Source organism: Varroa destructor, unplaced genomic scaffold, assembly GCF_002443255.2.
Source record: "Varroa destructor unplaced genomic scaffold, Vdes_3.0 BEIS01000005.1, whole genome shotgun sequence".
Taxonomy (NCBI): Eukaryota; Metazoa; Arthropoda; class Arachnida; order Mesostigmata; family Varroidae; genus Varroa; species Varroa destructor.
In genome coordinates this window covers 31,821,714-31,844,152 of record NW_019211458.1, presented here as the reverse complement: position 1 = coordinate 31,844,152, position 22,439 = coordinate 31,821,714, and the positions used below count along the sequence as shown (strand labels likewise).

General features: G+C 42.4%; 1 protein-coding gene across 3 annotated transcripts; it reads left to right on the top strand.

Annotated features, from left to right (window-relative positions):
- On the top strand, positions 1-22,292 carry LOC111252013 (iroquois-class homeodomain protein irx-2-like). Of its 3 annotated transcripts, XM_086989857.1 has the most exons (7): positions 1-45; positions 8,783-8,874; positions 9,074-9,114; positions 16,587-16,758; positions 17,805-17,946; positions 18,467-21,419; positions 22,181-22,292. In XM_086989857.1, the coding sequence occupies exons 3-6, from the start codon at positions 9,080-9,082 to the stop codon at positions 19,060-19,062; spliced, it is 945 nt and encodes a 314-aa protein (XP_086845983.1). In that variant the 5' UTR covers positions 1-45; positions 8,783-8,874; positions 9,074-9,079; the 3' UTR covers positions 19,063-21,419; positions 22,181-22,292. The 3 variants fall into 3 exon arrangements, with proteins under 3 accessions (XP_086845983.1, XP_086845985.1, XP_086845984.1); XM_086989859.1 differs by lacking the exons at positions 1-45; positions 8,783-8,874; positions 9,074-9,114 and adding an exon at positions 9,169-10,347; XM_086989858.1 differs by lacking the exons at positions 1-45; positions 8,783-8,874; positions 9,074-9,114 and adding an exon at positions 9,169-12,112.
- Positions 22,293-22,439: the final 147 nt, after the last annotated feature.

The following is a 22,439-nucleotide window of genomic DNA, read 5'->3' as shown; positions in this document are numbered from 1 at the left end:
GCGCACGGTGTCGCAAGCCCAGCCACTCTATATCCGTCAGCCATTGTAAGTGTTCTATTTGACTTATTTATGAAGAAAAAAAACTTGATTTCTATCTAACGGAATTGCTCCTGTCTAGATGCGTAAGCGTGCCCCGTATAGAATTTTTATTTTCGCTTCCGAAGAGTGTACATACATTGCGGCTCCAACAGGTTAAAGGCAATGTGATACTAGGCGAAGCTATATATAACGTGTACCTTAGTAGAACTACAAACCTTCAACGTGCTCTAATTTTCTTATGAATGTATTTGTTGGGCGTATTTCGTACCATATAGAAATAGTGTTAGAGACGGTGCTGCAAATTAATTTGATTACGTTTGTGGATAAACGTGTGGCGCGAGTGACATCCGTGGCAGTTCGTTGTGAACGGATCTGATACTCGCTGGCTAAATGATGCCATGTGCCTCAGGCTTCGCTCAGCGATTGTCGTCCATCCGAGGTTAACCATGATCAAAGACCGGTCTCTGCTCGGCGGATTGTCTTCGACCAAGACCCTTCTGTGACTCGGAAACAGTCAGTAGGGATAAACAGGGACAGTTGATGCTGGACGTTTAGCTCAAACGGTCACAGATTTGCTACCGGTGTTGCGCTTTTTCTTGTCTGTGTGGCAAAAAAAAAGACGACACAGGGCGCCGAATGGCGGACAACCCGCATAACTTCGAATATCGAAATCAAAATAGTTGAGAACTTTGGATGTTTCCACATTTACATATACCCACACCTATCTATCGGTAGGTGTTAGTCGGTAGAATGCATAAATGAAGTCTATGCGGCATACGAAGTGTCCATAGCTCTTTGGAAAAGTCACCACGGAAAGCATGAATGGATGCGTCATCTTGTTCTAAAAATACTGGGCATATCTTTTGGCTACAGTGTAAGGTGTATTATACATAAACGTAATATATCTAGCTTTTGCTTGATTTTTCGAGTGTCAGTGTTCCCGCTTATTGTGTCGCTGCCGAAGCTATTGGGAATAGGTTTTTGCATCGGTCACGCGTAGTCGTATCTTATGTGACTCAATTGATTTCTGGAATAATTATGGAGATGTTCCCTATAGTTTGAAACCGTTCTACTGTTAGTTCACGTTTAGCCTTCTGCTTAGTCGGCGTCATGGTTTGATAACAGCCCCCTGTTTCAATTAGAGTGCCAGAAAACATTTCAGTCCATTTGAATTTGTCGTAGCCTCACCGGTTGACGTTGTGCCTTTTCACAGCAATCCGTCTTGGGGAGCTCGTTCTGTGTGACAGTTTCCTACATCTGTTTCTTTCAATATGGCCACATTACTGTGTTGAAATGAATCGATTTGGAGCCGGTGAACGCCCGCACCAATGACAGTCTGAGCTAATTTTCTTCGGTTGTACGCAATCCTTCTCTTGGACTGGTAAGAAACATTAAAAAGTAGTGCCGCTCAGCCGTTCAAAGCCGACGCGCCGCCAAAATAGAAAATTAATCGAATGTTCCAAGAAACCCTTTTTCTATTAGTTTTTATTTATTTGGTTTATGAACGCCGAACGTTTTCTTCGTTCCTCGTGCGTGTCTGTGCGTCGTCGTCGTCGTCGTCGTACGTGCCCTGACGTCGAACTTTGCACAGCTGAAATTGTGATCTGTGCCTTTTTTGTCGAGTTCGCTTCGTAAACGCTAATCATTCTATCCGTAACCATTTAGTAGATACTTTATAATTAGCAAATTAGATGGTCCGCTAGGAGACGCTAAGAGATGATCGTTTGTTGAATCTGAACGGTAGTTCCAAATGAAAGCCGGTGATATTTATAACGGACAAACATTAGGAAGGATGACTTAGCACGACATTCTCTTCAATGGATCCATTGTCATGTGGCCATTTTGGCACTGTCTAGTAAAGCTGTTAGTTTACGCTCGATCCTATAAAATAGACGTGTGCTATTGCACCCCTGCTTTATATATATGCGCCTACTTATATGTCTCGATCGGTCTTTGTAGATTAACACAATCGCTTAGCTCTGGCGAGGTTTCTTATTTAAATCGTTGTGCCTTTGATTTGAGCGATTGTTTAATTAATTAAAATTGTTTTAAGTGAGAGTTCTTGCTAATTTTGATTAACAATAGCGGGTTGTTATCATTTTTTTCGAACTTTTTTGCCAATGTTCGAAAGACTCGCCTACTCTTGACGCTTGGTCAGGTAGGCGAAAGGTAGGATTAAAAATGCACTTGTTAAGCAATTTAGCGGATGTATAGGTAAGTGCTAAAAGCTAAATTAATGGGAAAGCAAGACGAGTTTGCTTAATCAACGGGGTAACGGGATGATGCTAGTTATGATAGGTATGTGGCATGGTATGACAGGTATATAAGCTTGTATTTCAGTTAGTAGATCTACGCTCCAAGTCAGTTTGAACTTGGCTTCTTGATTTCGTCGAATTAACTTCGTTAAAGTCGAAATCAATGCGCTAACAAATCAGTTGCAATGGGAATACAACGCAGAACAATTGTGTTATTTGCAGCGAAGCTGAACAGTTTGATAAGATAATGTTATCACCGATTAGTGACCGAGCCTATCGCTGTAGTTGTGAAATGGTTTTTCAGATCTATAAATTTATTAATCATAGAACGATCTGAGGAAGTAACTGTAGCGCAAAGGGAGAACGACGAACTAATTGTTGGTCTATCATAGGAAAAACACGGTTAAATAAACAAAATTGCCTAAAATAAACAGGATGTTTTTGGATAGGACGCTGAGCGCATAGGTAGCAGCTGCAGCCATTATCACCTGTTCACAGCTTCACGAATCGATTGATTCGTCAGTCAGTTAGTGGCTATTAAATTAGGTGTTTTTTTTTATTCATTTCATACACACAAAGAAAACATACGCTTATTTCAGCCACCGACGACAGATATTTCCATGCGAATTTCAACGAGCAAATATATTGCCCAATCTATCGCGCAGCTTCTTGCTCGAGATAGAGTGACCTTTCTAAACTACTGTGGTGCAACGAAGCTGTGAAATGAGCTAGAATGGTTTTTTATCTAATTAGAAAAACAAACGTTAAATTTTAAAAAATAATCTTGTCACGATGCTATAGAAGCGGAAGCATGAAGTTGGGCAGCGAAGACTTATTATTTAGTGTTAATTAATAAAGATATCACTACATAGATAAAAAGATTTACTACATAGAAAAAGAAGAACGCTGTCGGAATGGCATTTTACTGCATATTATGTCTAGCATATATGATAAAAGGAATAGTGTAGAATGTTGATCGATCAAGTCTGTTTACATGTTAGCGGCCATTCCGCTATAAACATTCTTCTAAATTAAAGATTGGGCCGTGTGTTTTTTCGAATAAACTAAGGATGGCTTTGTGATATTGTTGATAGACGAGTGATCGCAGCTTATTTCTTACACGGTCGTTGTTCGTTAGAATCGCCTAAGTCGATAGCAAGAAAATGGTGCACTAGTCGAGAACAAGGCTCAACTATTTACTTACTATTAATAATAACTTGCGTAAGTAAACCCAAGTCCGCGCCTGTTAGCAAGAGTTAGCACGAGGATCATTAAGACATGAAACATACAAGCAACTATATTCATCATACAGAATGTATGATGGTTGTCTAATAGAGTACGTGTTCACTAAACGAATCAGTAATGTTCGTCCCCACTGCAAACGAGACGATACTGATCGCAGCACGCGGTAACAGCTTAATCAATCAGTCCGCCAGTCAATCAGTCTAACGTCATTGAGGAACAACGTCTTGTACCGTGGCCTGTTGGTTCACTATCAGAAAAAGCATCGAACGCGACAGAAACGAAGACGGCCTGCTTAGCAAATCGGCGTTCGAGGTTCCCGTAAGAAAACGGTGGCTCGTGTTATAAAAGAATAGAAAAGTCATTCAACAGAAGAACAACGTACGAATAACGTTCAGCTCTGCTTTAGAGACACACAGACATATATAAATTATAATCGAAAATACCCCTGGTGGAAACGGGTCTGTTCGTATGTAGCGATATGGTAAGGGAGCTACGACAGTACATGCGGCTCTCTATGGATCGAATGTTAGGAGACCAATTGTATTTGTCCTGTCTTCGCCAAAAAAAGGATTACAGTTTATACGTGAGAAACAGCTAAAACTGCTGATGCGAATGTACGCTCAGTAGTATCCAAACATACGCAGTAGTGAAATGTCACAAGATGCTATAGAACACTGCCGAATAAATACAGGCACTCGCGCACCCCATCACGCGACTAGGGAATATCGGGCTGCCCCATTCCCCAAAGAACGCTGTACGCAAACACTGTTCGCTTGAGGCTGACTTTTCGAAAGCAATTGATCATTTCGAACAGCTACATTGAAAGAGCTTCTGCATTGATGCCACGATTAGCACAGGTTAATACTCTTCAGTGGAATGAATCGTCTTTTTCCACCTTCTAGTGTTCACTCATTGCTAACACTTTCGTCATCTGAAGAAGCTTTATACAAACTCCTTGGATTTGACGCCACCCATTAAACAGTAGCGCGAGCTGGGCCTACAGCAGCTGGCCCATAGTTAGTACCTCGGCGGCAGCTGCCGCTGCCACTGCTGCTGCTGCTGCTGCTGCTGCTGTTGTTGTTGTTGTTGTTGTTTTTCACTGGCAAGAATTTTCCTAAGTGCAACCACCTTTTCTGGTTTTGCCTATATCCGCTCACGCTGCAGACAGCCGCCGCTGTTGTTCTCATCGCGCGCGCTCTATTCTTTCGTCTTTGGGCTATTCCACCTAATCAACTCATGCGATAAACATATCGAGTCGTCCACAATAGAAGTAGCAATAGCAACAATAACAGCAAGGCCGACAACATCGGGGCGCACCCATATGCATGGCCAGACACAGACATACACATCCACGCATAGGCTTCTTTAACTAACAACTCTACCATGTTTGTCCGTTCACACCAGTTCATTCATCGAGGCAGTCAAGCATGCGCTATTCATTAAGTAGCGCATGCTTGCCTCGCTCCTGCTGTTACTTCGCACAGCTCCTAAAACTCCTCCTGCCGCCACTGCCGCTCGAATGAAGTTTTTCGTATACTCCGCTCATCGTCGTCGGAGCGAAATACCGGCGCTTCAAGCGCGCGATCTGGATCTCCGGGCTTGAACTCGCGTTTTCGCCCCCCCACTAAAGACTACCGCTGCTCTGTTTACCGCTCACAGCAGCAGGAGCAGGCAACTTGGCGGGGGCGGTACGGCGATAGAGGATACTCACCCGTCTTTCTACCCGCTTGTGGGTCCATTGTCACGGTGTCACTAACAGGGACCACAGGAGCTGGCTAGCCATGCAGGGAACAGGACATAAGTGTATAGCTAGCAGGCGATGTACGACCATAGTCATGCTAGTGGAGCACAATGATGCCTTGATGTATCTAAACCGACGACTTTAACAAACGGCGACCACGAGCAGTTGTCATAGATCTTCTATAGGGAGGGAAAATATGTAAACAAGAAGGTGGCCTAAGGTACTGGACGGATATTTGTATTCGTCCAAAGCGCGGAATCTGTGCGGAAGGGTGTTTACGATTATTGAACTGTTCGGGTTTTCAATGGCGCAATATATGCGGTGGGCACGTAGAGCTAACTGGAACAAAGACAGGTGCCGCTCGCTTGATTACGGCAGATAACTAAATCGTATTTATGGGTATGGATGGGTTTGATGGGATAAAGGTCCTTAAACATCTTTTTGTTAGCTAAGTAGGAGAGAGGCAAACGGTCCACATTCTATGCTTCTTCACACAGTCTTCTCGGATGTATGAGCGACTAGAAAGTTGGAATTTGTGCTTTATGTATGGATAATATTTGCCATAACACAGATTTACACATGTTATACAAGTTTATGCAAGAATCTCCATCAAGGGTTCTGTTGTCATCACCCGACTACCTTTGAACCTGTAACGTCGGTGCATAGACCTTAATATGAGACATCGACAGGGTTGAATTCCGTTTCATATATGACAATATAAATCTCTTAGTAGCGTCTATAAGTTTAACTTAACGAGGACAATTAATGTTGTAAATTAGAAATGATTAGAATTGAAGCATCGATGTAGTTGATTTACGACAATTAATCGTGATTTCGTTAGTTAGTTAATAGATGGTTCGTTTAGTGTGAAGAGCTTGTTTGCCAAGCACATGTGGGGACTAGCCTGAGGGTGTTCAGTGTTTGATGAAGCGAAATACATGGATTGCCTTGTGCGATCACATTGGGATTAACCCAGCCAGGGTGAGTGACGGGACTTAAGCCCGCAGGACATCCCAGAAACTTTTGTTGCGCATTTTTTTGTTGACACTTTTTGCTTGCGGCATCGTTTTGTGGAGTATTTTTTTCTTGTGAACAATTCTATGAATTACAACCTGTGCCATTAACAGTCGTGCAACGCATTATAGAATAGGCGCAGGGTTAGTATAATGGCCCAATCATACAGTGGGGGTCACTGTAAATACTCTGCAGGACAAATTAACGATGTGCCTTTAGAGCTCGACGTCCCAGGGACCGTTCCCACATCCATTGTCCGAATGTGTGCCACAAAGTTTACTCGCGTTTCCAATGGCAATGCTCGCGGATGACTCCTACAAGATAATAAATCAGTCTATTCGTTTAGAATCCTGCTGCGCAAATTGGAGCCAATCAAGTCAACATTAAAGTCAAGTGACGGGTATTCATGAAGGAGAGGCTAAATCAGGTCCTGATTGGCGATAAGTTTCAGAAGTTGAAGTAGGATCAGTGATGAGAGCGATTGTGATTAGTTGATCTAATGACGATCAATAATCTAGTAAAGTATTCTGTTGCGCGAATAGTGCAAGCCGCTGACGGCGTAGATATTTGGATAGCTTGAACTTTGATATCATGCAGGTTTTACGAGTTCATAGTAGGCTCTTCGTAGTAGTTTACGACTCAAGTTTACACCTAAAAAGCCAGTAGCTTCACAATTATAAACAAAGAAGAGCCTTAAAAATGAAGCGCTGCCTTTTTGTTCCTGACCTACACTAAGCAAAATTGCACTTTTATTTTTGATTTACCCTGTACTAGCGCAAGAATGTTTTCAATATATCGAGAGAAAAATGCCAAAATACAAGCGATAAAATAAGTGGCCTGATAAATGAGCTGCTTTTCGCTCGTGACCTATTCAAAACTGCGTCCCGACAAGGCTAGGAAAATCCTAACAAATGCTATATTTGGTGCTGGTATCCAGGAGTGGTGCATCCAATTTAACCACAGTATGGGTTAACCTATTACGCCGATTTCGACTCACGGCCGAAAACTCGCTCGTACACACCTATCACTTGACAGTACTCCAACATATCAGCGACTCAAGCACCACTGTCTTCAGTGCACATCTCATTACATGCCGCCCATAGGTACCACCCCCCGCCCCCCTCTCCCTGTCAGTCTGAACAGGAGGTTGAGCTTTGAGGATATCGCAGTAGGTTATGGACGCCCATGAACGTCGAAGGTCTACCACTGATTGTCTTTTTATCTTGCGTTTGATCATCGATGTACTGCCACAGCCATAACCAGACTGACTCTGCATGTGAGATTGGACTCGCTCGATTTGTCCGCTTCACTCAAACACGCACCATACCTAGCGACGTTAAGTTGCCATCACAACGAAACGCACATATAGCATCGCATAGCAATTGCATTGATTCTATTCGCGGTCCGAACTTCGCACACTTCCCACTGAGTTGGAAGCAAATCTCCAACTGCTCCAAATCTTCCGTCGTCCGTCCAAGTCTGGCCGTCTTGGAGTGGGCGAGCTCCAATTTTCCCTAGGCTCTGTGGCGGGCGCGGGTACGGTTCCGACCGGCCTTACTTGAGCTATGGCGGAGCTGGCCTGATACCCGATTTGACTATACGGTCTCCTTAATATTCTGAGCGCTGGCTTCGTCTGCCTCGATTCTGTGGCCGCTCGCGCCGGTGCCTTCGCTAAGGAACGACAGTCACTTGGCTTTGACAGCTGCTCGCCCTTGAGCTAGTGTCGCATTGGTCTCGTTGGCAACGGACTGAGCTCTTCTGACGATTTCTCTCTCGACGGGGGCTCCTCGCGATGCAACCATCTGCTGCTATTGCTTCGTCTCCTGCTCCGGAATCTAATCCTAAGCTAGTGGCCCTCCTGTAATGCTCCTCGGTTACCCCCGTCAAATGACGATGGCTTGCGCTCGATCATTCACCCATTTTCTTACCCTTAATTCCTCAGCCTTATTGAGTCGGGCTCTCTCTCGCTCTCTCTTAGTGTTAGTTTTAATTTTGATTAATACCGTTGCTTTGTCCTAACTCGCTCGTTCCATTACCTTCTCCCTGTCTCTCGGACAGAATCGGTGCGTTTGGAGGCGAAAGCTGGTGCTTCTATAGCAATGCTAACTATTGCGTGATTTTCGTAACGCGGGACTATCCTGGATCATGATATTTATCAATAATTGCTTCTAGTTCAGCACAAATACAAAAGTGGTGTTAGTTGTTTGATATTGTGGCAACGAATTAGCTAGTTGTAATGTTTTTGGGGGTATCCAGCTGACGAGTGATTTGGGGCATTTTTTTTTACTAATGGAGGATCCGTTATAATCGTATTTGCCAAATGAGAGGAAGACAATCCGCTTACTATTAGTACCGCTGATGCTAGCGTTGTTTAATTGATAATTTAGCATTGAGTTTTCGTTTATACTTAGCATATATAATTCTGAACTGGAGTCCGGTTGACTTTGCACGAGAGCTCATATTAATGTGTTATTGAAATGTCTTGCAGGCAAGCACGACCAGTTCATACATCAAGGACAGCGATCCATGGCGGGGCCTTTCGCCTGCACAGCCCTACTACGACGCTACCTTTACATACGGGTGAATATCACTTCTAACTTTCAAGAGTCGTAACCCCCCCCCCCCACCACCACCACCACCTACGAAAGATCCCCGGAGGAATGGGCGACAACTAGTTGTGGTATCTAATTATTTCCCAATAATAACAATAGTCTTCTTGTCTCGTCAGCCGTCCAACAACGCATTCATATAATTTCGTATGGTCATTATTATGTTTCAGATTTAGATGGATGGAACCTTGCACCGATCAAAGAATAAACAGTAACATCTACGTGGTGTTTGGGAGTTTTGCTTTCAAATTATAGCTGGATCGCTTGGTAAAGCACAGTGATGCTAGAACTTTAGCGGAGATAGGGATGAGACGTAGACACACACGCGGAGCCCCGTATTGTTCGATTAAGTACCCAATTCTTCGAACCATATAGCTATCTATAGTATTTAGTGGTTTGTTTAATCTATGTAGAAAAGGCCACTGAACGATAACAAGTTAGTTTCCCAGCGTAAAACTGTCAAGCATAATCGAGGCGCGTAACAGGAAATGTATTGCAGACTCATTATTTGGCCCGATCCCGCCTTCCTTGCATCTGTCTCACTGAATAGGCAGCAATTAGCCTATTTCGGAGCAGTTTATGCAACTTTGTGAGCATACTGTATAGGACGCCCATCAGAGAACGCATAAAAAGGCATTAAAAATCTACTGCTCAATTGAATAGCCAACTACTAATTACTTCATTTATTTAAAGCATCTATAGTGAGGCTCTATTATATTATTGAAGCACTTCTGTATGACAGCCCCCTATATGTTATGACAAGTAATTTTCGTATGACATAAGGACGATGATGAGGACGGCCAGTTTTCCTACAGCACGCACGCACGCACGTGCACATACACGCAATCCTGGTTGATGATGTACATTCGTGTTGATATTTTTGCCATTGTCATCAACACGCTACGGCCCCCGCCTCTTATTGTGGGTTATGTAGTGACTTGTTTTTAACTCGTAAAGGGTTTATCTGAACAAGTCACGCATATTTCACACACAGAGATTAAAGCTAGAATGTTTGAAGAGTTGCGGTGTACATTGGCATTCGGTCTCTAGATCTATTTTGGCCCGATATATTCGCTGATGTTGTTTCGTCGTTCCTAAAATGCGTAAGTAGTTGACTACGTAGATGTTGAAAGAGTGAGTGCCAATTGTTAGAGATCTACTCGGGGGAGCTAGGGGTCACTAGTGCTTTGGCTGTGCGGTTTGCTTGGCTTAACTCTGCTAGCGTTGTCCACCCATCGCAGATGTTCCTAGTTCGATCTTTTCGAGTCGACGAGAATGGCCACTTCTCCGTTGGTGGCACGTGCACGATAGCCGGGTGATGCAGGACACACCATCTCCGCAGTTCGGGTTGACCACCAGCCATCCAGTTACAAAGCCACTCGCATCTGCTTCTATTCAGCCGTTCGGCCTGTCGGTAGCTAGATCAGGACACGCGCGGACAAAGGTGAATTCGCTGGACTAGGAGTATTGTTGTGGTCCTTAGAACTGTTGTTGTTGTTGGGGACTGAATGAAGTGGTGCGTGTCAGGGATGCCGACGAGCTCCGTTAACTCATTCAGTCGTTCGATGACATTCGGACAAAATGCTCTTTTTCATCTATCGTTAAGCATCCGTATCAGGGAAGCCAAAGACGGCGGTGTCAGCTAGTTAGACGAACAGCTCAGCATTGATCCATACGCGATAAAACCGGCTGTATAGTCTAGGCATGCTATTTTTTTCGGCGCTCAAGCCTGCTATAATGTATTTCAAGTCATAATTCTTTCATACGAATCACTGAGGAGCGGAAGCACGTAACGTAGACGCAATGAGACCCGCCGCAAATTCGGTTTCAAACATTTGAAGTGCTTTACTTCTCTGCGGGCATGCGCAACGGCATTTTGTAAGCAGCGAATCCGATGGTCTACGCAATTCAGCTTTTAAACAGTAGTTTATTTTTCTGCTCACAAATGCTGAACAATGGCTGTGGTACGTTAAAGGCTAGGGATAAAATGAAGTTTGTCTATGCTTCTTCGTTGCCTGTTGCCAAGCAACTATCTGGAATCTCTGCTTTTGCACAATTGAATTGGACATTGTATGTAATACAAGAATATATATTGGCTAGTTATTCAACAGATTAAAAGTTAACAGTGTGAGCCTAGCCAATTAGGCAAAATTGAAGTTCTGGACGCGCACATAGAATAGTTTTCTGCTTTTTTTTTTATCTCGTCCTCTTTTTGCCAACTGTTTATTATTTGGAACTTTGGAAAAAAGATTGACAGTTCCGTGTGGCAGTTCAGCTGTATAGCGGCCGTTAGTGGCAATGTGAGCAGACGCTTCGCGATTGATGGGCATATTGATTTGTCGCGGTTTGCTGATAGCTACTTTAACTCATGCGCGTAACGCCAGCTTCATCAAGAGAACGGAGCAGCAGGCAACGTTTCACTGTAGCTCGTATGGAGTGGAATAAAGGGAAGTGGCCGCAGAGGTGGCCTATAAAGGCCGTATCATTTCAGGCAAATGTCGACGCGAGTAAGCCTGTTTGGGAATTGTTTTGTTGTTATTATATCGGTCTAAATAATGCACACTTACAGTTCCGAGAATTTGTTTTCACTGCTGCTGACCGTGTATGCCGCATGTTTTACGTGACTGATATTCAATGCTAAGTCGACATTCATTCAGTCAAAATTTATCACTGCGTGACCGGTAATCGATAGTCTTTGGCCGGCACTAACCTAATTTACGCGAATCTTTATTACGAGTGTAAGCCTGAAAATGGCCTAAATTAGGCTAGAATTACGAGTGCAAGCATCAGGTCATAGGAAAATACGAGAGAATTTTTTTTAAAAAATCGTCTTAAAGGGCACAAAACATTCGACCAGCGTCCAGCTGTAGGCGACGGTGGAGTACGTCGATCGCACGGGAAGTCATAGTTACCATAGAAGTTATAACATAACTTCTTCTTCTTAACATGAATCAAATGACGGGGGGAGTACGTCGAGGAGAAGCGACGTGTGCTCGTGACAAGGCTAGCTCTGCGACAGACATCCTTCAATCAACCAGCCAGTACTATGCTATACTACAACACCTTAAACGCTAGGCGCACTTTGTCCCGTGTCCTTCCTAAAGGCCATCCCGAATCCCACTAGCCGATGCGGTCGGTTCGCCCGATTGGCATCGCATCAGTGAGTCCGATCGATTTTAAACAGACAACCGTGTCTGATCGCCTGCCGGGTGAGTCTACTGGCAGGATTACATGTTTTTGATAGTGGACAATAGTACTCCGATTTTCGCTGGCTACCAACTAAACGAGATTAGTGACATATGAATGGGTGTGGCATTGTCTTGGGTGGAAACGTCGGAATAGTTTTCAACGGCCATTTTATTTGTTGTAAATTTTCAATTTCAAGTCGCATCTGTATTTACCTACGAGTTAATTGTTACGAGCTATTGTGTATTGGACGCGTTGGTTGTGTGAGGTTACAAATTTTGTTGTCTATACATATAGATAGTGCTAATAGGCTAAAAATCTCTACTTTCAAGGTTAGTTACTTTAGTTTTTTGGCAAGTCGGCAAATATAGGTTATTATTATTATAATTTGTCAATATTTTGCTACTACATATAATATTTGCAATATAATAGCTGCTGGGATTTCGTTGCATAAAATTGTAAGTACATTTTCTATTAGTTACATTACAGTTAATCAACAGATCGTTGAATGTAAGGCAAAATGATCGTTATGAGGTCTTCAAAGCTAGAGTGCGGTTAACATACTTCTCCTATGTGTAATAGGCTCTGGTAGATGCACCAACGAATTTGCGTAGTCGCTGGGTAAACTGGCTGAATCGAAAGTGAAACACAGGTTCAATTTATAAACAACTCTCTTTAAGGCTAAAAATTTAGTCAACATGACAGACTTTCCCTCTAGAATCGTTTAGCGCATTTATCAGATACTGTCACAAGTAAGTTAAACTCGCCCGCGAAATTTAAATTTCTGTGAAAATAGGCCAGTATTAAATTTGATTCATTCTGCAAACTTTTCCAATTGTCAATGCTGACTTGTCCGACAGGCCAAATCTCGTTCCTTGCTACAATTTGAGCTAAAGACTAATTATGGATTGCGGCAGTTTTTCGGCTTGAATCGAGTTAGGTGATATTACTTAAATACCTATTCTTAATGGTTTTATAACGAGAGTACTAGACATTGACATTTATTATCAATTTATTTAAATGTTGGGCTTATATATTTGTAAAAACGTAGCATTCACGTTTACTTGAGAGATTCTGCAATCAAATAGGATGCTCTCTAACGCGTTTCAGACCGAAGCGGACATTTTTCCATACGTAGGATATAGTGCCGCAATCTGCGTCCGTCACTCTATCAGCTGTGTCATATGACGTTCTACGAGTTAATAGCGGCTGAGCGATATTTGTCTTGCGCGATGTTTGAGGGGCATAATGCCACTCCTTCATGTGGCTTTCCAAGAACCAAGAGGAGATATCTCCAGTTGAAAATAATGTAATGGATTTCTTTGTCTAATATAGCACATTGCAGCATAGACAAAGTATTGCTTGTACTTCGAATGTACACAGGTAACTTCTCGATATTTTCCTACATCTGGAAATCTCTCTCTCATTATCGAAAAAAAAAAAAAAAAAAAAAATATATATATATATATATATATATATATAGATCTATATATAACGAGAATAAAGTTGCCATCATTTCCTACGCATTGTTGTAACCTGCTCGCAACACTTAAGTGATAAATTCGTGTATAGTTTCTTGTTCCTGCTGATCTTGTCACATGAATTTGCGACGGACGCCGTCGTCCTATAAAAGGACCTGAATTTTCCCATTTTCGTAAACGGTGGTTAATACCAGGGTCATCCTATTGAGCCTCGTCGACCTATATCTCCACCTATAGATCGACTCGTCATTGTTAGAAAAACGTACGATTAAGGTGCAGTGCACCGCTGTTCCGTTCTGTTAAAAACAGATCACACTATTTCCATACAGAGTTTTTTGTTGAATCGAAACGACGACCCGTATTTATTTTCGATTAAAGCATAAACCAGTTCTGACTTATATTCTTAAATCTGAAAATCTCACTATGCGGTTTTAGAGCAACGACTTACGGCGACATCTAGCTCTAAACCTGCTTCATGTTTTGAGGCAGGCGTCGTGAATTTAGCAAACAAATTATCATCGAAGCCCGGGAAACGACGGCCTGAAGAGCCACTTACTATCTTCGAAGCTAAGATATTCAGTCCCCAGAAGTAAATACTTGCGCGGATCACAAGAAAAAATGGTCCCGCTTCATTCAACATGCTTCATATAATTAAATTTATTTACAGCTGCTAGATAAGACGAAGACGACCATAAGGAAATGCGACATCTACGATCACAAATCAATTCAATCTGTCAAAGGTTGCATGATAAATTTTAAAGGTCGGCTTCAATTACGGTATTCAGTACGGTAAATACGTAATCATTCCGAAAAAACTGAATTTGATAAAAATGTCAAAGTCTGTAGAACGTTTCATTCATGCGGAAGCGTATTCAATGTGATGCCTTGATTGTAAAATTTACTAGTCATTATTTTTTGCATATAAAAGCTATCGACTTTTCTACTTCTGTATTGTCTGTAAGCCGACCTGTTTCGCTTAAGGGCCTCAATTACATCAATTTTTTAAAAGTACTAGGCTAGCTTAGGCCTCGTGAGGCCACAGTCCAACTATTGTAGTTCGGCCCCGTATAGTAAGCGAAGCTGTTTTAACGACAATCATCAAATCGGTTGTGTTTAATTTGGTTTGGATACTTATAGATCCACTTGGCAGATTTTCTGTATAAGTACCTTCCACAGGGGGCACCTTTCTTTTTTGACGTCTTGTTACTTACGTGTTGCAGGACATTATTTGTAGTAGGAAAAGTACCCCGTTATTTTCGCACGGATTTTTGTTTAGTTTGTCGTTCCTATAGTGACCATGGTAAACGGGTCGAACGTGGAGCGGGGTTTTCGAAGCGAAATTTTCCGCTGTTAAAAGCTGCGAAAAACCGATAGATATCGTTAGCACAGCTAGTTGTCTTCTTCTGAACGATTGTGAGTCTCCACTGTATTCTGTGAATGGGGCTTAAGAACTTCCTCAGCCAGCTTCAGGATTTCTAGGGATCGTGGCTTGATTTCCTCTGCATACATTCTCGATTGCTTAATCGCCTCCAGTATATGCGAAAGTTGTATTTTTATTTATACTGCGATGTCGGCTGCTTGTCGTACGGCGTCTACAAGCTTAAACTTCACAATTATATCCTTCTGTATGGGGTATTGTGGACGCGTCTGACACTAGACGACAAGTGGCTCTTCAGCCGCTTATTTTCTAAGTATATATGAAAGGTTTTTGTGGCTAGCATCAAAAAAATCTTCTCGCTTCCAATAGATTGAACAGCCACCGGACACAAGCAATTTCATTTTGAGAACTTGTAGTAACGGGTTTTCAACGAGATCTCTAATAATTATTGCGTACTGCTGAAATTTAAACAATTTTAGAATTTAATTCGCTAATCCGCTTGTGCTACACGTATTCTTGCTGGTGTTAGTGATTAGTGAATGAATAGCTTCTGGAAAAGTTTGCGAACAGGGTAAACGCAGTCGATCGATATGGGTGTAGTAGTCATATCAGCGTAATTGTATCGGGTAAAATAAGAGCCTTTTGGTAGTTGTTACTTGGGCAGAATGTACGCAAATTAATGCGATGCGTTTTTAACCGAGGCATGCTATTACCATTTCTATATCCTTATGATACTACATTACAATGTCTTAATTGTCAGTATATATCTAAAGTGCACTAGCTATACTAATGGCGCATGTGATAATAAGAATAACACAATTTACGTTACACGACGTAAATGTTTGAACGGATGACCTTCATTGTTTATACATTCCTACAATCCACTATGTATATATATATATATGCATTCAAGGGACATCTAGTTCTATAAGTGAATAGATCTTTGACGCAATACCATTTGACTTCATCGTAGCTAGACATTGTTGGCCTGCCACTTTTCTCGGCATCGTATGGCTTCGCACTTGTGTTCATATTTCGTCGATTGTCTATCTCGAGCCTTAGGTTAGCCTCTGTCGGGCCTACTCGGCGCTCTCGATCTCCCGCTGTTTTTCGATTCAGTACTTAAGCTTTTGGGAAAAAATGTCGATTTTAAGTGCAGAAGCTGAAAGTGGTATGTGAAAGACTGTCTAGCTTGGTGTACTCCAGTTTTTTTATATAGTTCTTCGCATTTTAGAAAACCGCTTTGTGGTCTCAGTGGTGCTTGTGTGCAACGAGGAAGAGGCAGTAGGCGTAGGCTACAAATAATACCCGCAGAGTGACATTCGACATTTCTCGTATAAGATCTCGTTGAGCTCTGGAATCGCAGATATAATTTCTTCGAGCGTTCGTTTTCCGCTGGAAGCCAGCTGCCTGTTGGAATGGCTAACGGCTGCGATGCCGGGCATAAAACTCGGAACATAAAAGCTTTATCTTAAATGTAGCGTTAACAGACTGTTCTCCGGAACCCTGCTAGGGCTCTCTCCAAAGTCTATTTTTAGAGCTGGATTCCAGAATGAGAGATAGCTTTAGTAATCCAAGTAAGTTAAGCTTATTAGTGTGCTTTTACTGATGTTTATTAATCTATGATTAATATGGTAGGTACTCCCCTGCGGGGGCAGGATTTGAACTTCAAGCGACCCGACGCAAAAACGTAACCCGTGATTCAACGTCAACTTTGAAGGCGTGGCTCAACGAACATAAAAAGAATCCTTATCCTTCGAAAGGAGAAAAGATCATGCTAGCTATTATCACGAAGATGACCCTTACGCAGGTAAGAGAATGACCTAATCTCATGTAACGTACCACTTAAGAAAATAAAAATTTGTCTGTTCTCTCACATCTGGTAAAATTACCGAGAATTTCCTAGGTCGCGGCTTGTTTTGGCAACATTGCACCGGTATTGTAATCCAGATTTCAAACACATTCAATACTTTTATTGGGTATTTGAATAAAGTATCCGTATTTGGCCCATGAGTTTACCGACTGTTTGAGAAAGCAAATGGCTCAACAAGGTGGTACGAATCGAGAAGTACCGACTATTTATTTAGCATAGCGGATCAAGATTGCGAAATAAAGCTCGAGTTGAAAATTATGTCAATCATTGTGGATGTTCAGTTAGCGGAGGACTGACCGAAAAGTGTGCCGCTTTTACTTCCGCACAGCGATTAGACAGCCTGAAGGATAATACGATGTTCATCTGATGGGGTTTGCTTCAACATCGTTTCAGTATCGCCCGTTTCGCCATATTCAGACCGCCCATCTACGATGAAAATCTACGATGCAAGGCCGAAAGATATGCGTTTATTCGTGTCGTACTAAGTAGTCCTTAGCTTTTTGGTTTACGCGAGAAAAGCCAGCGTCGAAATCAATCAAGTGTTTTAGGTGGTTTGGATAAACAGAGTCTTAAGGCACTAAATTCTCCTAACTCGTCTATATCTTGTTGCGGAAGCATGATTTGCTGGCGCGCCGTTCTGCTCTCGACTGCTTCTGCCACAGCCGGGACTGATATAAGAAGGAAAGAAAGGGTTATTAAAAGCACCGTACGATAGTTAAGGAAACAGGCGTTATTATAGGCGCCTATTCGAATCAATAAAGTAAATAAAAGTGGCATATCATCAAAATTGTTACGCCGTTAAAGTTGTTATGCCACATTCAAGCTTTATATATATATATATATATTGATATTGTGATAAGGAACCAAGAGCACTACTACCTAATGGCAGCGACGCGATTGCTAATATAACATATAGAGATGATTGATGTAGAAACCAACGATTCCATCAGTCATGCAATTTTTATATTTCTTGACTAATTTAGGTGTCGACCTGGTTTGCTAACGCACGTCGACGGCTTAAAAAAGAGAACAAGATGACCTGGGAGCCAAGAAATAAATGCGACTTTGACGGGGAGCTTAGTGAAGACCCGCAGCAGCCTGAAGGATTTCAGCATCATGCAACTGGTAGGTAACGTTTCAACATTAAACCAAAAAAATATTGACCTGTTTCTTGGTTTAATGCATTTCCGAGAACAATAGCATTTTAAGAGATCGTAAACTAAAAGTTAGATTTCTATTGCAAGGTGTAATAGATAATCTTTTTTTGACTGAAAAAGCGGACGCGATTTTTCAATTGAATTATTATAACATAATCCCTCACTTCGGAAGATGCGCTCACTTGTTAGCTTGAGGGTAATCTCTTACTACAAGCAGTAGCGATATTTTTCAGTGTCTTCAACAACTTTCTGCTGTAATAATGGACACAATGATACAAAGCAACTTCTTATATAGAAATTGGTAACCCCTACTGGAGACGTAACTAAAAGCAGCTTCGGACGTTCATATCGGTATTTGCAAAATAGAGATAAACTGTTTTTTCAAAAACTAACGCAACGTGCTTTGTGTAACAATACCTTTCGCACATGAAAATGTATTGTATCTAGGTCTGTGTACCAATTTATCCACATATTTAATTTGATTGCAGTGGTAGAAAGTCCTGTCGTTGTTCCCCAGTCAACTGCTACTGCAGCATCGTGCCTCTCGCCACCGCATTTTTCCGTCGGTGGGGATGATCCTCCGTCGTATTTAACGAGTGGGCCGCCATGCCTCCCGGGTCCGCACCTTCCGGTACATCTGCCGCCGCATCCTGGAAGCGGGCCCGAAGGCCCAATCGACTGTCCTGACGCCAATCCTTCGCATAGCGATAACTCTTCGTTATCGCAATCTTCACATTCGCCAAAACCGCGAGCCGGCAAAATCTGGTCTCTGGCCGACACTGCCACAAAACGGCACGAACAACAACACCTTCATCAGCAACAACAATTTCACCAGCAACAGCAACTTGGAAGTGGAAGTTGGTCTGCGATCACCGCGCACGTCGACGATCATCCGGGAGCGACCAGTGGCCATATGCAGCAACATCCAGATCATCATTTGGTAGCAGCAGGGGGAGGTCCGTTGACTTCGGCAGGAGGTACAGAATTGGCACACTCGCACCGTCCTAATAAAAACCTTCAGGCTCAGTCAACACACTATTCGCCTGATATGAATGCGGTTATCTTTAGAAAAATGCACAGGTAGACGAGACTAGCCGCACAGCCCAGAGTCTCTTCGGGTTACCAATGGCATGTGTGGATATTCTAGGTTAGGTTATCTTTAGGTCAGTCCTGTGATGGTGAAGGAATAACGTGTTTGTTTTCTATCGTAGATACGGATAAAGTGGTCTAGGCTCTAATCTGGGTGTTTCGTGCTGGGAACCAACCGTCTGAAGCAATGTGTAATGGAAGTACCGCACTTAAAGCATAGCATAGAAGATTTTCGGGTTAATTTTGGGTTACTTTAAGCGATCTTAACTACGGGTCGCTCGTAGTCATTTTACGGTCTTTTTTATAGTGGTCTTAAACTAGTACCTTTAGTTTTTGTTTGCTAGCTAGTATAACCTGTATGACTATTTCGGGGAACAAAATAAGTAGAATATGGTAAACGAACAGAGTTTGTTGGGCGATATCGGCGAGTTGTTGCGCAATGCTTGCCACTGTGAACGTGTAGTAAAATTGAAATGCTATATCGAGCCATGCTTAGCTATCAAGCAATATAAAATAGAAGCAGAGCGCTACATGCATATGGCTCGTTAGTAAACTTAAGGCTTGGTGTAAGTAAGTTCAAGTAATAAGTTTATTATATCGTTCTATATCGTCACTATATCGTTCGGGTCCTAATTCTACAGTATCGAATGATGGAGCCGATATACGAAAAAGTGTACTTTATCAGGTAGAGAGAGATAAGGTGTCGTTGTGTGATCTTGCCTATTCTAGCCAAGATGTCGGGTTAAGCTGAACTCAAATTGGATTGTGTGCATATTCATTCCTCACGAAGTATAGCACCATCCTTAAAATCCACTATGAAACAGTGCCCTTAAATCAAGTTCGAAACTTATTCCATCCTTAGGTCGTATCAGATTCGAGCTCATTTGTATCAAGGCGATATGAGGGGCACGGTGGCAACACGCTGTCACACCTGGTCAAACTTGTCGTCTCTTCGTAGGCCTAATTTCCATTAATACTAATATGTTATTACGAATTCGGAATATGATTACCAGGGTCGATGTCGGAACAACGCAGTGGGGAGACTGGCGAAACTGTGCAATAAGCTCGAGGATTGATTTAATGAATATCGGCAACAACTTAACGCTAAAGGATTGTGCTAAGTCACCTGTTTTTGACAGCGTTTCGGACTATCTCTCTAATTTCACCACTACGTCTGATAAATACAATGCGTGGGAAATATCGCTGCCGTTATCGCTATGTCGTAACATGTAAATAAGCCGTTTCAGGTCGTGCAAAGTTCAAAGCCCGTTTATCTAGGCCACACTGATTCTGTTATATTTTATTGAAATGTCAAAAACCTCTATCATAATATTATTCTATCAGTTACTAGCTGATTCTAGAGCAATAACGTTAAATTTGTATTCGACATGTAAATTTCGCTAAGCGTCGGTTTTCTTGTGAGCATCCACTTTGATAAAGACTAGGAAAGGCACGTAAAAAATTCTGTTACTTTTTGTAGTTGTACCGCTAATTATCGTTTTGTATATTACGGATATATGTGCATATGTCATAGGTTCGAACTTATGTATATAGCATAACGTATGTACAAATTTAACATTAAATAAATACCTTATCAGCTATACGTGAGAGTTTCTGTTTTTTTCTATAATTTCTATATTTATATAAAGAAGGCCTGGGTCGGCCTTATTATTGTGGCGGCAAATTGCGCCTTGTCTGCTTCCGTGTTCTGGAACAAAAGCCTGGTAGTAGTAATAGCTTCGAAGGGGAACGATCATAACTTTGCCTAAAAAGGCTGGCTCCTCCTTTCTTTTCTTCAAGCTCCAGACAGGTTTGTTTGTAGGGTCGGACTAGCTCAGAGGAAAGAGATCCCGGAGCGAGGGGCAATCGAGAACTGCTGGGAGGCCGCGTCGGCACCTAAACGCCACCGGTTAGCCAGGCTACCATCAGTGGCGGCGATGCCCAACAGAGCTATGGCGGATTCTTACTTGTCCTGACTGGAGGCCGGCAACGGGGTAGGACCGCCTCTTCCGTGTTCACCCAAATGATCTGCCCATATTTCCTCCCTTTGACGACGGCAGCGGCAGACATTGCAGCAGCAATAGCAGCAGGCCCTTAGGCCTAGGCCGTTGGGCTCTCGTCTCTGCTACAGCCTTATGCTTCTTTCTGCGTCCGCCTGTTCGGCTTCTTCGTCAAGAGCGGGCGGGAAGCAGAAAGCCTAGGAGCTTTCCTCTTCTTACAAGAACTTTGGTCTCTTCGTTGCCTTCATACTGGTCCTTTGGACGCTGCCACGTTCGTGGGCCAATGTTAGCTGGTGACGGAAGGGGCGAAGATTTGGGACGACGGCATCCTACCACCCTTCGGCACCCATCGGTAAGATTTAAAAGAAGGGTGGAATGGGAATGCTACCAGGCCCCCGTGTTGCTCACAATGAAACCTAACTCAAATTTCCTTACCTGACGTGCCCCTAAAGGAATCACCTCTCTTCTACGTGGTAGGATATCGTATAAACTATGGAAGATGGAGAAACAGTAGGCAATGCGGAAATTGGTCAGCGAGTTAACAAAAGTTCCTTGATGAAAGCCAACCCTCTGCTTCATGAAAGGCATAGATAGTAGCGCTGAATCAAATGAAATAGTCACAGTTTGACAAAACCGTGAGCAGTTTGATGAGTTGAGTTAAAAACTTAGGTGACACAAGTGTTACTCAGTGTATCCAAGAAACGATAAAAAAAAGGAGGATATAATATCTTCTTGCTGAATAATTAGTCAGGCTGCTCTCGGAAACATTGGACGGTACATCGAATTGCAAGTATGAGCTTGCCTTAATATCTTTTGGTTTGGGGAACACCAAGCCGTCATGCTCAAATGACGGCGTGTGCTATTTCCGCATAAAATTATATATATATATATATATATATATATATATACCATGTTTTTTTATGTGAAACTTTTCGTGTTTTTGCTTCGTTATTCTCAAACGCGTAGTCCACTCAAGGTACAGTGAATATTAATTGGTACAAATCAACGTGAAGCGGGTGCGTAAAAGCAAACTGTTTTGCTTTGTCAGCAAGGCTTTGTTGTACCATTTCAACTGACTTAAGAGTTTCATTCAATTCCCAATGACTATTTCAGGTCACACGAAAGGCTCATCGGTCATGCCTTTAGATTTTTTCTACACGGCCAGTAACGAAAATGAGCGCCTGGAATCACCGGCAAGCCCACACACACGCTAGGATGATCGCAGATATCGCCAGTCTTTCAGATGATGGAAATAGAAAACATTCATTAGAAGGACTCGTCATGACCAACGGGTAACACGAACGACATACGGTGTTTTGGAAATAGCAAATAAATAAGTGTATCCTAATGATTTATCTAAGGATACCTAGGT